Here is a 12,802-nt window from a genome sequence, read left to right as displayed (position 1 = left end):
CGAAGGCGTTGTGAAGCCAAGCTTTTCATTTGCCGTATTGGCTCAGATGCACTACTTTATTAGGTAATCTGCATTAGGAATATATATATACATATATATATATATATGTATATATATATAGTGTGTAGTGGAAAAAACTGGAGCACGGGTAATCTAAGCACCTCCAGTGTGTCGGAAAGAAGAACAAAAAGACAGATAACAAGAAATGAAATGTGTGATTTAGATGTTATAAAATGTCCTGTGGGTTCCTCGGGGGGCGGCCGGTATCGGTGATGTGTTGTTCTGTCTGTGACGGCGTCTCGTGGGCATGCCCGCGGACCGACGGTGACAGGAGTGATGGAAGTGGAAGTGGAACAATCTGATGAAGTGATTTCACCTCCTCCAGCTAGGTCACGGCATCCCTCGCGAACCAAAAAACAATCTCGATAATTTCTCACTCTCTCTTTCCCTCTTTTTGTCTTTTCTCCTCCCGTCCACCATATCCAGTGTAAGACCTTGGCGGGGATATGCGACCACATCATCTCGCTGTCGTCGGACTCTCTCGTCTCCCAGTCCGCCCACCTGGAGGTGGTCCACCTCACCAGCATCATGCCCAGTGAAGGGCTGGTAAGCAGCCCGCACACATGAACCCACCAGAGCCGTTTTTTTAAAGGTGACACTAATCAGCCTCACTCATAAGTAAATTGGCATTCAGACTTTATGTTCTTGTTTTTCTCACCGCATTTAAACACTTTTCTTTCAAAGCTGGCGAATGCATGACACGAATAATAGTTAAATAAGCAATGCTTGGTATTATTATTTACTGTTGCAGGACTTCAGGTGGAAATTGGATGTTTTTTTGCTTTTGAGTTGAGTGAAATACCATTAAAAAAAAGATGAATTATTGGAAAGACTTGAGAAAATCTGTGGGAAAACAACAACAGCTTTCACACGGGGCTGAATGGTTTGAAGAGTATGAATTGATCGGTATCAACTCCAAAAAACCTTTGAAGTCAACCCAATTGGGGGATTTTGCACCAACCACCACCATCAAAACGCAAAGTGAGAGAATATCTTTTGGAAGAAGAAGATTTGGGGCGTCTTTAGCTCAGTGGGGTAAGAGGGCCGTCCTGCAACCGCAAGGTCGTGGGTTCGATCCCCGCTCTCCCCACTAGTTCAAGTCGAAGTGTCCTTGAGCAAGGCACTGAACCCCCAGTTGCTTCCCGGGCGCTTCACCGCAGCCCACTGCTCCTTAATAACTAAGGATGGGTTAAATGCAGAGAACTAATTTCCACTTGGGGATTAATAGAAGTGTATATTATTTTTTTTTTTAAAAAGAGGTAGAGTTCAAAAGTTTAGAGTCAAACTCACTTCCAAAGTAAAATATGAGGACAGAGACGCAGGTTTACAGCTGTGAATGGTATGAATAATGTACACATGCGATGTATAATCCTCCCTCCCTGTGCTCCAGGGGATGTATATCAAATCGACGTACGACGGGCTCCACGTCATCACAGGAACCACGGAGAACGTGAGTAGGAAGCTCAACAGCACAGCGACGACAACTCACAGTGTCAAATTACACAACGACGATGAATCAGTGCCAACGCATCCTGACCGTGTTCCAGGGCGGTGACCTCAGGTCAGACCGGGTCACGGTTTCGTGCCACAGTGTGCTAAATATATTAATATAAAATCATTAGAACATTTTATTGTATTATTGTTGATGAAAACAATATTGTCATAGTTTTAATGATGTAATTCTAGCTGCTTGGTGTTCAGAAGTTAAACTGCTCCATTGCTAACATCTGGGTACAATAACCGTTAGCATACGCTAGCCATTAGTGTAGATTAGCATACACTAGCCCGTAGCATACATTAGACGTTAGTATAGGTTAGCATACATTAGCCGTTAGCATACGTTATCCATTAGCGTAGGTTAGCCAATAGCGTACGTTATCCATTACGTACATTATCCATTAGCATATGCTAGCCATTAGCGTTACGTTAGTGTACGCTAACCATTAGCATACATTACCCATTAGCATACGTTATCCATTAGCGTAGGTTAACCAATAACGTACGTTATCCAATAACGTACGTTATCCATTACGTACATTAGCCATTCGCATATGCTAGCCATTAGCGTTACGTTAGTGTACGCTAACCATTAGCATACATTAGCCGTTAGCATACGCTACCCATTAGCGTATGCGATCCGTTAGCTTCAGCGGTAACACTCCAAGCTTTCTTTTTGCCGAATTCCCCATGGGTCAGTTGTTCACCACGGAGCATCGTCAGCTTCAAGTCAGACATCAAATTGTTACTGAACATGTTTTGATCGTCAAACTTTTATCTCCACACAATGTTTCGGCTAAATTGTGAAATTAATTTGCGGTTCACGTGAACCGAGGAAAGAGAGGAAGGGGCGTAATCACGGCTCAGCTGCGGTCCGCTACGCCACGATATCCTGTTAAACTATTCCATCTTCCACTGTCAGTCTCCAGCCGACCTGTGTAAGAAGATCCATGCGGGCGACGAGGTGATCCAAGTCAACCACCAGACAGTGGTGAGTTCCTGAGCTTCCAAACACAACGCCGCCGCCGCCGCCATGGTGCTTCCTGTCCTGCGCCGCTATATAGGCTAATTAGACCTTCCGCGGGAGCAGATTATCGGACGATTGTTATCTTTGTTCGGTCCGGCGTGGTCGTCGGCTCGCTCCTTTCCCTGTAATTTGCTCCCAATGTCGGCAGAAAAAGAAAAAAAACCAGAAGGAGGCGCCCGGTTCGAAATGTGAACTCGTGTTCCACTTTTACGACTTGAATAAGTTTACTTTCCGCCTTCGAAAACGGGCAGCCATTTTAAATGGAACGGCGGCGCCTTGTCGGAGTGATTGAGCCTGAGTCGTCAGCTCTGGCACTAACGATTCTGTTCCAGCGATTATTTTAGATTTCCGGGGGGAGGGGCGGGGGGGGGGCGGAGACTTGTGTGTCGACGTCTTCTATGTGCTTCCCCCCCCCCCCCCCCGTAAAGTATTTCCTCGTACGTCTCAGTCGGTTGTTCGAAAGCGACCATGCAGGCGCCGACTGACGGAGACGCGGGTTATCTCTCTCTCTCTCTCTCTCTCTCTCTCTCTCTCTCTCTCTCTCTCCTCGGGGTTGACAGTGCAGACCGCACCACGCCGTGCTTTCAGCGCCAACCCCTCATTACTCCCCCAGCTGGACCCTCGCCACTCTGATCCCTCACTCTGGGGAAGTAGAAAAGCAGAAGGGGGGGAGACAAAGGTGTGAGTGAAGAAGAAGAAGAAGAAGACAAAGGTGTGAGTTTGTGTGTGTGTGAGTGTGTGTGTGTGTGTGTGTGAGTGTGTGTGTGTGAGTGTGTGTGTGTGATAGGGTAGTCAGGGGATGAGGCAGAGCTAGGCGAGTGGGGCGAAAAAAAGGGAGGAGGAAGTAAAGAGGGACTTGGGGAGAAGAGAGAGAGAGAGGATGGAAAGAACAGCGTCACGACACCAATATTTATTTTTTCAATCCTAAATCGAGTTGCTGGGGCGTGAAGACGAGCTCCTGCGAACTCTCCGTCGGGCGAGGCTCCGCCTCCAACCGATGAATGTGAATATTGAATGAACACATTCCATCACGTGACGGCGTCATTACGTCGGCCGAGGTCAGCAACGGCGCCGCCCCCGTGTCCACGCACGAGCCTCAGACCGAGGTGAGAAGTGGAGTTTGCTCAAATAACCGACGTGATTGTTTGAAAAGGCAACATCATTACGCGGAGCTAATAGCATCTGGGAAAAATAATGAAGACTTCAGGGATTTGTAAAAAAACCTCTCCGGCAGCAGTTTACGATCTCTTATTATTTTGGGGTTGGGTCTTTCATGTTTCCCTTTCCGCTCTCTGCGTGTTTGCGTCTCACAACCTTTTTCTAAAGCGGCCTTGCGTTAGCCGTGTTCGCGTATCTCCGCCGTGTGCCGTGCGTCGTTGCGGTGGAGCTAACGGGGGTCCGGTTCCCCCTCAGTTCAGAGAATTCAGAGCTGGAAGGAATAGAAATGTTACGACAGCAGTGTTTTATTTATAGTATCTACAAGCAAACCGAGGAGAGAGCTTCGGCTTCTTCTGTTGAAGTCGATAGTTTGAGGAATACGCTCATTCAAGCCGAGGGATAGAAGAGAAGATCGACGCCCACTCTCGTATCCGTACGTTTATTATCAAGCTAGTCGGGTGACAGCTAGCGTAGCTTAGCATAAACACGGGGTGACAACGCAGCGACATCGTAAACAAACAAGATGGACGACGTGTCGATCGGAGGTCTTCTCGAGGTGTCAGTAAAGTTTGTTTTAACCCATTGACACATATAATCCCCCTGTTTCCCCCGGTCTCCAGTCTTTATGCTAAGCTAAGCAATGCTAACGGCGAGCCAGGCTGTAGTTTCGAGGCTATACGTGTTAAACAGGCATGAGAGCGATATCGATCGTCTCGTACAACCCAGACGTCAAAGAATAGATAGACGGTGTTTCTAATCTGCCCAGAGATATATTTAAAAAACCAGATTCTGGACGGTTTACTTGAAGGTTTCTGACACACAGGCACATTTCTTCCATTTCGGTTTGATACCTCAACCTATTTCTTTCACAAGGCCATTAATTACAGTGTGTCCCGGTATGCCCTCTTTAGCTTTAGTGGGCCAAACAGGACTAAACATACTGTAGCGCGCGTGTGTGTGTGTGTGTGTGTGTGTGTGTGTGTGTGTGTGTGTGCGGTGGCCTTTGCGGACATATCCAGTAGCTGAGACCCGTGTAGCCAATCAATGGCCTGAACCACAAGGAAACCCTGCAGTCAGCACTCTCTTTCTCTCTCTTTCACCATCCCTCTCTCTTCCTAACTAAACCATCCTGAACAGCCCCTCCTTTATCCGAACATGCAGATCAGCGGCATCGGAGAGTGTGGTGCATCATGGGAGTTTTAGGTATATTGGTAATATAAATGGTTTGGTGAGGATCCAGGAGGCCTGAGAAGCGGTTCACTGGGTATCGGTTGTTGTAAATAATAGCGTGGCGTTTCCGATCAAAACAAATGATTGAACTAGAACGGGCACTCGGTAGAGCGCATACCTTCGCATATCACAAGATTAGGCATTGCATTATGAACATTTTGGCATTAGTTGCATGCCAATTGGATATAAATTGACCGTGCTATATGGTAAAAAGAAGATGTTGACCTTTTCATGACCTTGACATTGACCTTTGAACCGATCGATCCCAAAATCTAATCAAATGGTCCCCGGATAATAACCAATCATCCCACCAAATTTCATGCGATTCGGTTTAATACTTTTTTACTTATGCGAATAACACGCATACAAATAAATCAATTAATAAATAAATCAATAAATAAAACAATAAATAAATAAATACACGGCGATCAAACCATTACCTTCCGCATTTTCAATGCGAAGGTAATAATGAAGTGTGTATCGTGTGGTGTTTTAGTGGCGGTCTGCAGCAACAGTGTGGAAAGTCTAATATCTGTGCACGCTGGTTTTTCCTCACCCAAACTTGGCCGCTCCCATCTGGTGCACTGCAAAATGTGTGTGTAGCTGTTTGTTTGCTGCATTGTGTGTGTGTGTGTGTGTGTGTGTGTGTGCTCCTCAGGTGGGCTGGCAGCTGAAGAACCTGGTCAACGCCCTGAGGGAGGACCCGTGCGGAGTCATCCTCACGCTGAAGAAGAGGCCCCAGAACACTCTGAGCTCCACGCCGGCGCTGCTCAGGAACGTGCGCTGGAAACCGCTCGGCTTGCAGGTAACAACCCCGCCGGACACGACGCCTCGTACCCCGACACCTTCACCTGCACTCGTATTGACTCAGAGCAGCGTGTGTTCCTCTTCCTCTTGGCCTCTCTCTCACTTCTCATTTTCTTTTGCATGCCCACAATCTGCATTCTCCTGTATACTGGCGTTTGAAAGATGTATTTTCAAAGGAAACTTGTCCACGACCTTGCATCAACATGTAGAGTGTAGGGGGAAAATAGTTAATTAAATCGTATATATGCATTTTATAGTGTGCATGTGTGTGTGTGTGTGTGTGTGTGTGTGTGTGTGAATGAATGACTTAAATGGTAAAGTATGGCCTGAACTCTCTGCGCGAGGCAATACAAGGTCGCCGAATACAGTATAATATGATATAATATATAATATAACAGGTAGGTTTAAACCTACTTGGCAATAAATACTATTCTGATTCTGATTCTGAATGGTTATTGTGTGTGTGTGTGTGTGTGTGTGTTTGTGAGTGTGTGTGTGTGTGTATGTGGCAATGTTTAATATGGCCTGATTGCTCCTCGCACACTCACATTCATATTTAGTGCCAGGATTCATGCAACCTTTACCCCAAAGGGACCTCCTTTTTCGTTCTTGTTTTAGGAAGCGTGTACATGTTTTAATGTAAAGTACATCTGACGCTTGAGAGCTTACAGGTCAGAACTTCAGGGCAAAAAAACTTTTGACAAAACCTCCTGAAAAGTCGCCCAAAGGTGTTGAAGCGAGGGCTCGTCCGCTGCCGTCTGAGAGAAAGCAGTGTAAAAAAAACATCGACACGTGAGTGCGTGTTCACACCGGAGACTCGCACATCCGGGGAGTGTTTGGTGCTCCCTGTAACGGCCTCGAAACCAATAAAAAAGCCCCATAAAATAAGCGTGAAGCTCGCTGCTCCGCCGTGTCCGATCTGGAACACGGTTTGCTGCCTTGTTAGATCATCGCTCTGAAGTCATTATATCACGAGCTTATTGTCTGCTGCGTGTACACACACACACACACACACACACACACACACACACACACACACACGCGCACCGGCAGAGAGAGTATTTTGGGGGAATCGTACCCTGATGTGCTGCCCGAGACACAAAACGCGCCGCCAGCGCTCCAGATCTGAGCGCCCAGATATCTGCGGGAGATGAGAAAGAAAGAAAAGGATGGTTTCAGATTTTTGTTCCTTTCCCAGAAAGACTGGAAGCTCTTAATTATTCATAAGCAACTAACAGGCAGCTCCACTGGCTCTGAAACAAGAGGCGCTACTCAGCAAATACTGGCGACAATGCACCGAATCCACAATATCTTGCTTCACAGCCTGTGTGTGTGTGTGTGTGTGTGTGCAGACACATTTCCAAGCATCTTTCTTTCCTAATTTCTTGTTTTATGATTTTCACATTATGCACTTTGATGCCTTTTTTTCATCATATTTTTTGCCTCCAGACATTTTGATTCAAAGCTCTTTTCTTGCGTACACTTTTAAATAAAATGTCCGTATGCGTGCTTGTCCTTGTGTGTGTGTGTGTGTGTGTGTGTGTGCAGACACATTTCTAAGCATTGCATATTGAGGTGAAAGTTTCTTTCCGAATTTCTAGTTTTCAAATGTTCACCTAATGCACTTTTATGCCTTTTTTATCATATTTTATGCTTTCATACATTTTGATTCAAAGCACTTTTCTTGTGGACACTTATAAATAAAATGTCCGTATGCGCGCTTGTCCATGTGTGTGTGTTTGTGTGTGTGCAGACACATTTCCAAGCATTGCATATAGAGGTAAATCTTTCTTTTCTAATATCTTGTTTTCTGATTTTCACCTAATGCACTTTTTTAAATCATATTTTATGCTATCATACGTTTGATTCAAAGCTCTTTTCTTGCGTACACTTTTAAATAAAATGTCCGTATGCGCGCTTGTCCATGTGTGTGTGTGTGTCAAGGTGTGTGTATGTGCACGTTTGCAAGCAGAGGGAGGTTTTGGGCCACTGCACTCAGCTTTTGGATGCATACCGTACCTCCAAAATAAAATCTCCAAAAACCAACACACACACGCTCACTCAAGAACTCCAAGCCTGTTTTATTTTTGGGAGGATGAATTGTGCGTCTGCTGAAGTTTAGCCGAACGTGGCAAACGTTCAACGGGATTAGAACCGAATCCACAAAGGAAACAATGTCTCTCTGTGAATTATCATGTGATTCCAACTCCAAATCTCTCCATGGCAACCGCCTCCATTCCACTCAATCTGTCTCTCTTTCCGTGTGTGTGTGTGTGTGTGTGTGTGCTGGTGTCTTTAACGATTTCTCGTAATGATGCTGGCGATGGTTTAAAGTTGAGGATTACTGCTGCCTGCTGCGCCGCACGTACACGGGGAGTCATTTCACGCATGACTGGAGGCCACATCTGCGGTCGCATGTGCGCGCCACACATCGTCCACGACCCCGCTCTCGTGAATCCGGTATCAACGTTCGGATGCATCAATAATTGCAGCTTGAGAATGCCTGCTATGTTGGGCTACATGTATTATTGCTTATAGGACTTTCTTTTGAGATGGCTTGTGCGACTTCAAAATACCTCTGCCCTCTTTTCAGAGAGGAAGACTTAAGTTCATGAATATTTACCCCGTGATCTCCATCATATGGTGGTGGAGGTCAGAATGTGGCCTGAAGGAGGGGGAATGAAACGGGACTCACACCCCAAGAAATACAAGTTTAACAACCCCAATATGTCATTTGGGAAGTGTTAAGGACAAAGATGTGTTACTGATATTTGGCCAGAGACGCGTTTAGTAAAATGAACCAGAAGTTTATTACAGGAAACCATGAAAATAATTTGATTAAAACAATTAAAAGCCAAAACATGCACAACTAATTTACAACGGCCAAACCGTGCACAACAGAAGTAACAACAAGCATAATGGAGACAGCAAAACGGGCAAACTAGGGAAAGCAAAACAGGCAAAATAGGGGAAGAAAAACAGGCAAAATAGGGGAAGCAAAACAGGCAAAATAGGGGAAGAAAAACAGGCAAAATAGGGGAAGCAAAACCATCAAAATAGGGGAAGCAAAAACAGGCAAAATAGGGGAAGCAAAACCATCAAAATAGGGGAAGCAAAACAGGCAAAATAGGGGAAGCAAATCAGGCAAAATAGGGGAAGCAAAACCATCAAAATAGGGGAAGCAAAACAGGCAAAATAGGGGAAGCAAAACAGGCAAAATAGGGTAACCACAACAGGCACAATAGGGTAAGCACAACAGGCAAAATAGGGGAAGCACAACAGGCAAATTAGGGGCAGCAAAATAGGGTAAGCACAACAGGCAAAATAGGGGAAGCAAAACAGGCAAAATAGGGGAAGCACAGCAGGTAAAATAGGGGAAGCAAAACAGGCAACATATCAGGTTCTTCAATGCCTCAGAAACTGATTTTTTAGCTCCACAGTTCCATGAAAGGTAAATAAAGATGATCGATGTAAAAGCTAAAGACTGGAAACGGGGGAAGCGGCTAGCATGGAGTCTGGTTGCCTTGGCAACTCCACTTCAGTTGTTGGATGGGTTGAACCAACGAGTTAGTGAGATCCAGGGGTGATATCAATCTCAACGGGCGTCACACGACATTCCTCTGGACCTGGAGGCTGGTTGAACCTCTGATTACATCATCGTGTGTGACATCGCCGTGAGACCCTGAAGCGCCCGGGCCGATGTTAACTCGTGTATTAATTTCATGCCCAGGAGGTGATGCGTTAGGTTCGGTTCGTTTGTCTGTGGGCAGAAGTACCGGAAGAATTACCGGCACTATTTTAATGAAACAAGGTGAACCGGCGTCGGACGGGCCGCGGAAAGAACACGTTACTCTTTGGGAGTGGAACCGAATCACACTAATTATTTTCTCTACTATCAATAACTCTTCTAGTTATTCTAATAACTCGTTTTGAGCTCTTCAGGCGACTCGTTGCTGCATGAATACAACACATGGACAATGTGGATCATTCTTCGTCTGTAAAATATCCAACTTACAATTCTTTAATGAGCAAATCTAAGATATACAACGTATTTATTGAAGTAAAAGATAAAACATCAATATGATTTGTTTAACTAACACTGATATTGTTATCAGGCTTCATTAGATTCAGTTTATTTTCGAGTCTTCCTGTAAACGTTTCATACGAACTGTGCTCGTTCACTTCAAAAATCAAAATATTGTTGTGTGTGTGTGTGTGAAGATGGAGAGTATTCGTCCTAAAAGGATTTGAGGGGCACATTTGTAGGATATATTCTGAGTGGACACAACAGGGGTCAGATGGATTTTAACAGACTGCCGGTGGAGGTCCAATCCCCCCCCCCCCCCCCCCACCAGCCACTGAGCTGTAATCACTAAATTACTGTTTTCACTCGTAGCTCGAGTCACCACACTGCACAGCTCCCCCGCCTCACTCTCTCTCTCTCTCTCTCTCTCTGTGTCCTATATTTCCTTTGCTCTCCCCCCCCTCCCACCCCCCTCTTCCCACCATGTCTTCATTATTTATTGTGAAGCCGTCTTACTGTAAGCTTCATACACACAGGAAAATGAAGTGAAATGAAAAAGGTTCTTCAAAGTGATGCCATAGAAGAACCATTTATGGTTCCTCAAAGAAACTTTCAACCCAGGGTTCTCCAGTATAGGTGATGGTTCTTCGTAGAACCACAAAGCCTTTTGAAGAACCATTTAAGAACTATTATTAGTCTGTGTGTAGGAGCGAAAAAGAGATGAAGGAAGGACAGGGCCTGGGGGTGGAGGTAGGGAGGGGGGGGGGGATATGAAATGAATTCTCTGCTCTGCTGATGAATTGATGAAACACCGTCTTCCTTAATGAGGACGACGCCACTCGGGCTCTCGTCTGTTTATTTATTCCGTCCACACTCGAGTCTCCTCTCCGAAATGGAGCGTCCCCTTCCTTTCCCTCTCCTCCTCCCCCTCCTCCTCCTTATCACCTCTCCTCCTCCTCATCATCTCCTCTCCTCTCCTCTCTTCTCATTTCCTCTCCTCAGACCAACCCTGTATCACAAAAATTACGTTCCCCCAGACCTAAAATGCAATTTGCAGTTACGTTTGACTCAAACGTATTTCTCTCCAGATTACGTTTGTATTTGACGTATTATAATTACAAATACGTCTCTGATCAACGTATCTTTGCCGTTTGTTATCTCTCTTTTCTACAATGCTGTTATGAATTGTAAAAAGCGTCCTCTAGTCTTATTTATTATTATGTTATATATGTTGTTTCGCCTGCGTATTCTGACAGCAATAAGCGTTGTAACGGATCATATGAATAGGCGTGAAGACTTACTGCTGGTGACTCTCCATTATTTTCTTTCTTTAGGTGACAATACATTAATTAAAACTCGTACACTATCACCACCTTAACAGAGTTAGCCCCATACCGGTCGAATCAACGATTAAACTTGTTATAAAATGCGCATCTGTCCGTAATCTAAACCATAAAGTTCGCATTTTAACCTAAAAAAAAGTGCGCTTCCTTTTAACCTTTCAAAATAAAAGTCCGATTTATCTGTTAAGCGGAAGTAGTATAAAACGTCTATATTTATTCAAACAATACAATATAAAAGGCATACATCAAAATCAATAAGGAAAATGCTAAACAGTCAAACAACTCAAAACAATAAACCCTTCATGGCGTTATTTACAGGCGTTTTTACTTCTCATCAAACAAAAGAGCAGGTACCCGGAAAAATCTGGGAAATAATTTGGGAATTGTTAATAAAACATGATTTACCCTTCAACTTCCACTGATATGCATGCAAACTAATACATCGCTTCACACACACACACACACACACACACACTGACAGAAACACATAGACACTCACATACATACACACACAGGCAGAGACACACAGATACTCACACACAGACACACACTCTCATACGCACACACTCTCACACACACACACACACACACACACATACAGACAGACACACACTCACACACACACACACACACAGAATGACAGACACACACACACAGACACACACTCAGACACACACACAGATACTCACATACATACACACACAGGCAGAGACACACACTCACACACACCCACACACACACAAATACAGATGCACACACACGCATACTCTGCAGACTGACCCTTGACCTCCCAATTGTCTCTCAGATATAACCCTGCTGCTTTATATTTAATTTATTATATTTACCTAAATATAATACTTTGAGGTCGTGAGGGGAATCCCCTCCAAAACATTCACAAGGGAAAATTGTCACCGTGCCAATAACCCTTGTACGATCCTTAAAACCAGTCTTTTAGTTAATTTTTCATACTTTCACATCAATTTAAAGATCTGGATTCTTTTCAGATTCAAAGAGGGGCATCTGAATATGAATACCCTCCAGTTTTGGACCGATAGCTCTGAGCTAATGGCCCCAAAAACAGGTCCAAAGGGTAAAATTGGGCCTTATTCTCTTAAATTTGCATATTTTTTGACAAGTGCAAAAATGGCCATAATCTCCTAAATATTTGTCCTAGAAATCCCAAATTGAACACAGACACTCAGGACAGGGCCTACAATGAGGTGATGGGGTGAAATTTCCTCCGAAACACTCACAAGAGTTAATTGGCTGTCTGAAATCCAGGACTTGAAGAGGGTGTGTGGTTTAACAAATCTGAGACCCTGTTGTGAGCTTGGGCTGAGTTTAGCTTTTTTTTCTTCTAAAAATGTCAGAGCTTAGCTTTCTTTTGCAGGTTGTAGCCACTCCCCAATGGGGCCCAACCATGTAGGCTGGCAACATATAGCACTTAGCATCCCTGCTTGGGAAGGGTTTAAAAACCCGGAAAAAACTAAATTCCTTCCTTCAAAGGTTAACAACTCCTTAAATGTTTGTACTATATGAATAATTTCAATTGTATTCTACCCCATTTGGGAGTGGCTACAACCTGGAAAAGAAAGCTAAGCTCTGACATGTTTACCCAATTTGACCCTTTGGACCTGTTTTTGGGGCCCTTAGCTC

The 12,802-nt window shown here is 44.5% G+C and overlaps 1 protein-coding gene across 1 annotated transcript in view; it reads left to right on the top strand.

Moving 5' to 3' along the window:
• The window catches only part of si:ch211-26b3.4 (connector enhancer of kinase suppressor of ras 2), a 55,632-nt gene that overhangs the window by 16,410 nt on the left and 26,420 nt on the right, over positions 1-12,802 (top strand). Inside the window, exons 6-9 of the mRNA XM_056440069.1 lie at positions 487-606; positions 1,451-1,510; positions 2,480-2,548; positions 5,631-5,777. Coding sequence (XP_056296044.1) covers positions 487-606; positions 1,451-1,510; positions 2,480-2,548; positions 5,631-5,777 — 396 coding nt within the window. The remainder of the gene's footprint in view (positions 1-486; positions 607-1,450; positions 1,511-2,479; positions 2,549-5,630; positions 5,778-12,802) is intronic.

The sequence above is a fragment of the Pseudoliparis swirei genome, chromosome 19 (genome assembly GCF_029220125.1).
Source record: "Pseudoliparis swirei isolate HS2019 ecotype Mariana Trench chromosome 19, NWPU_hadal_v1, whole genome shotgun sequence".
NCBI classification, from domain to species: Eukaryota; Metazoa; Chordata; class Actinopteri; order Perciformes; family Liparidae; genus Pseudoliparis; species Pseudoliparis swirei.
The sequence above is the reverse complement of the archived record's forward strand: the minus strand, read 5'-3'. Positions and strand labels throughout refer to the sequence as shown.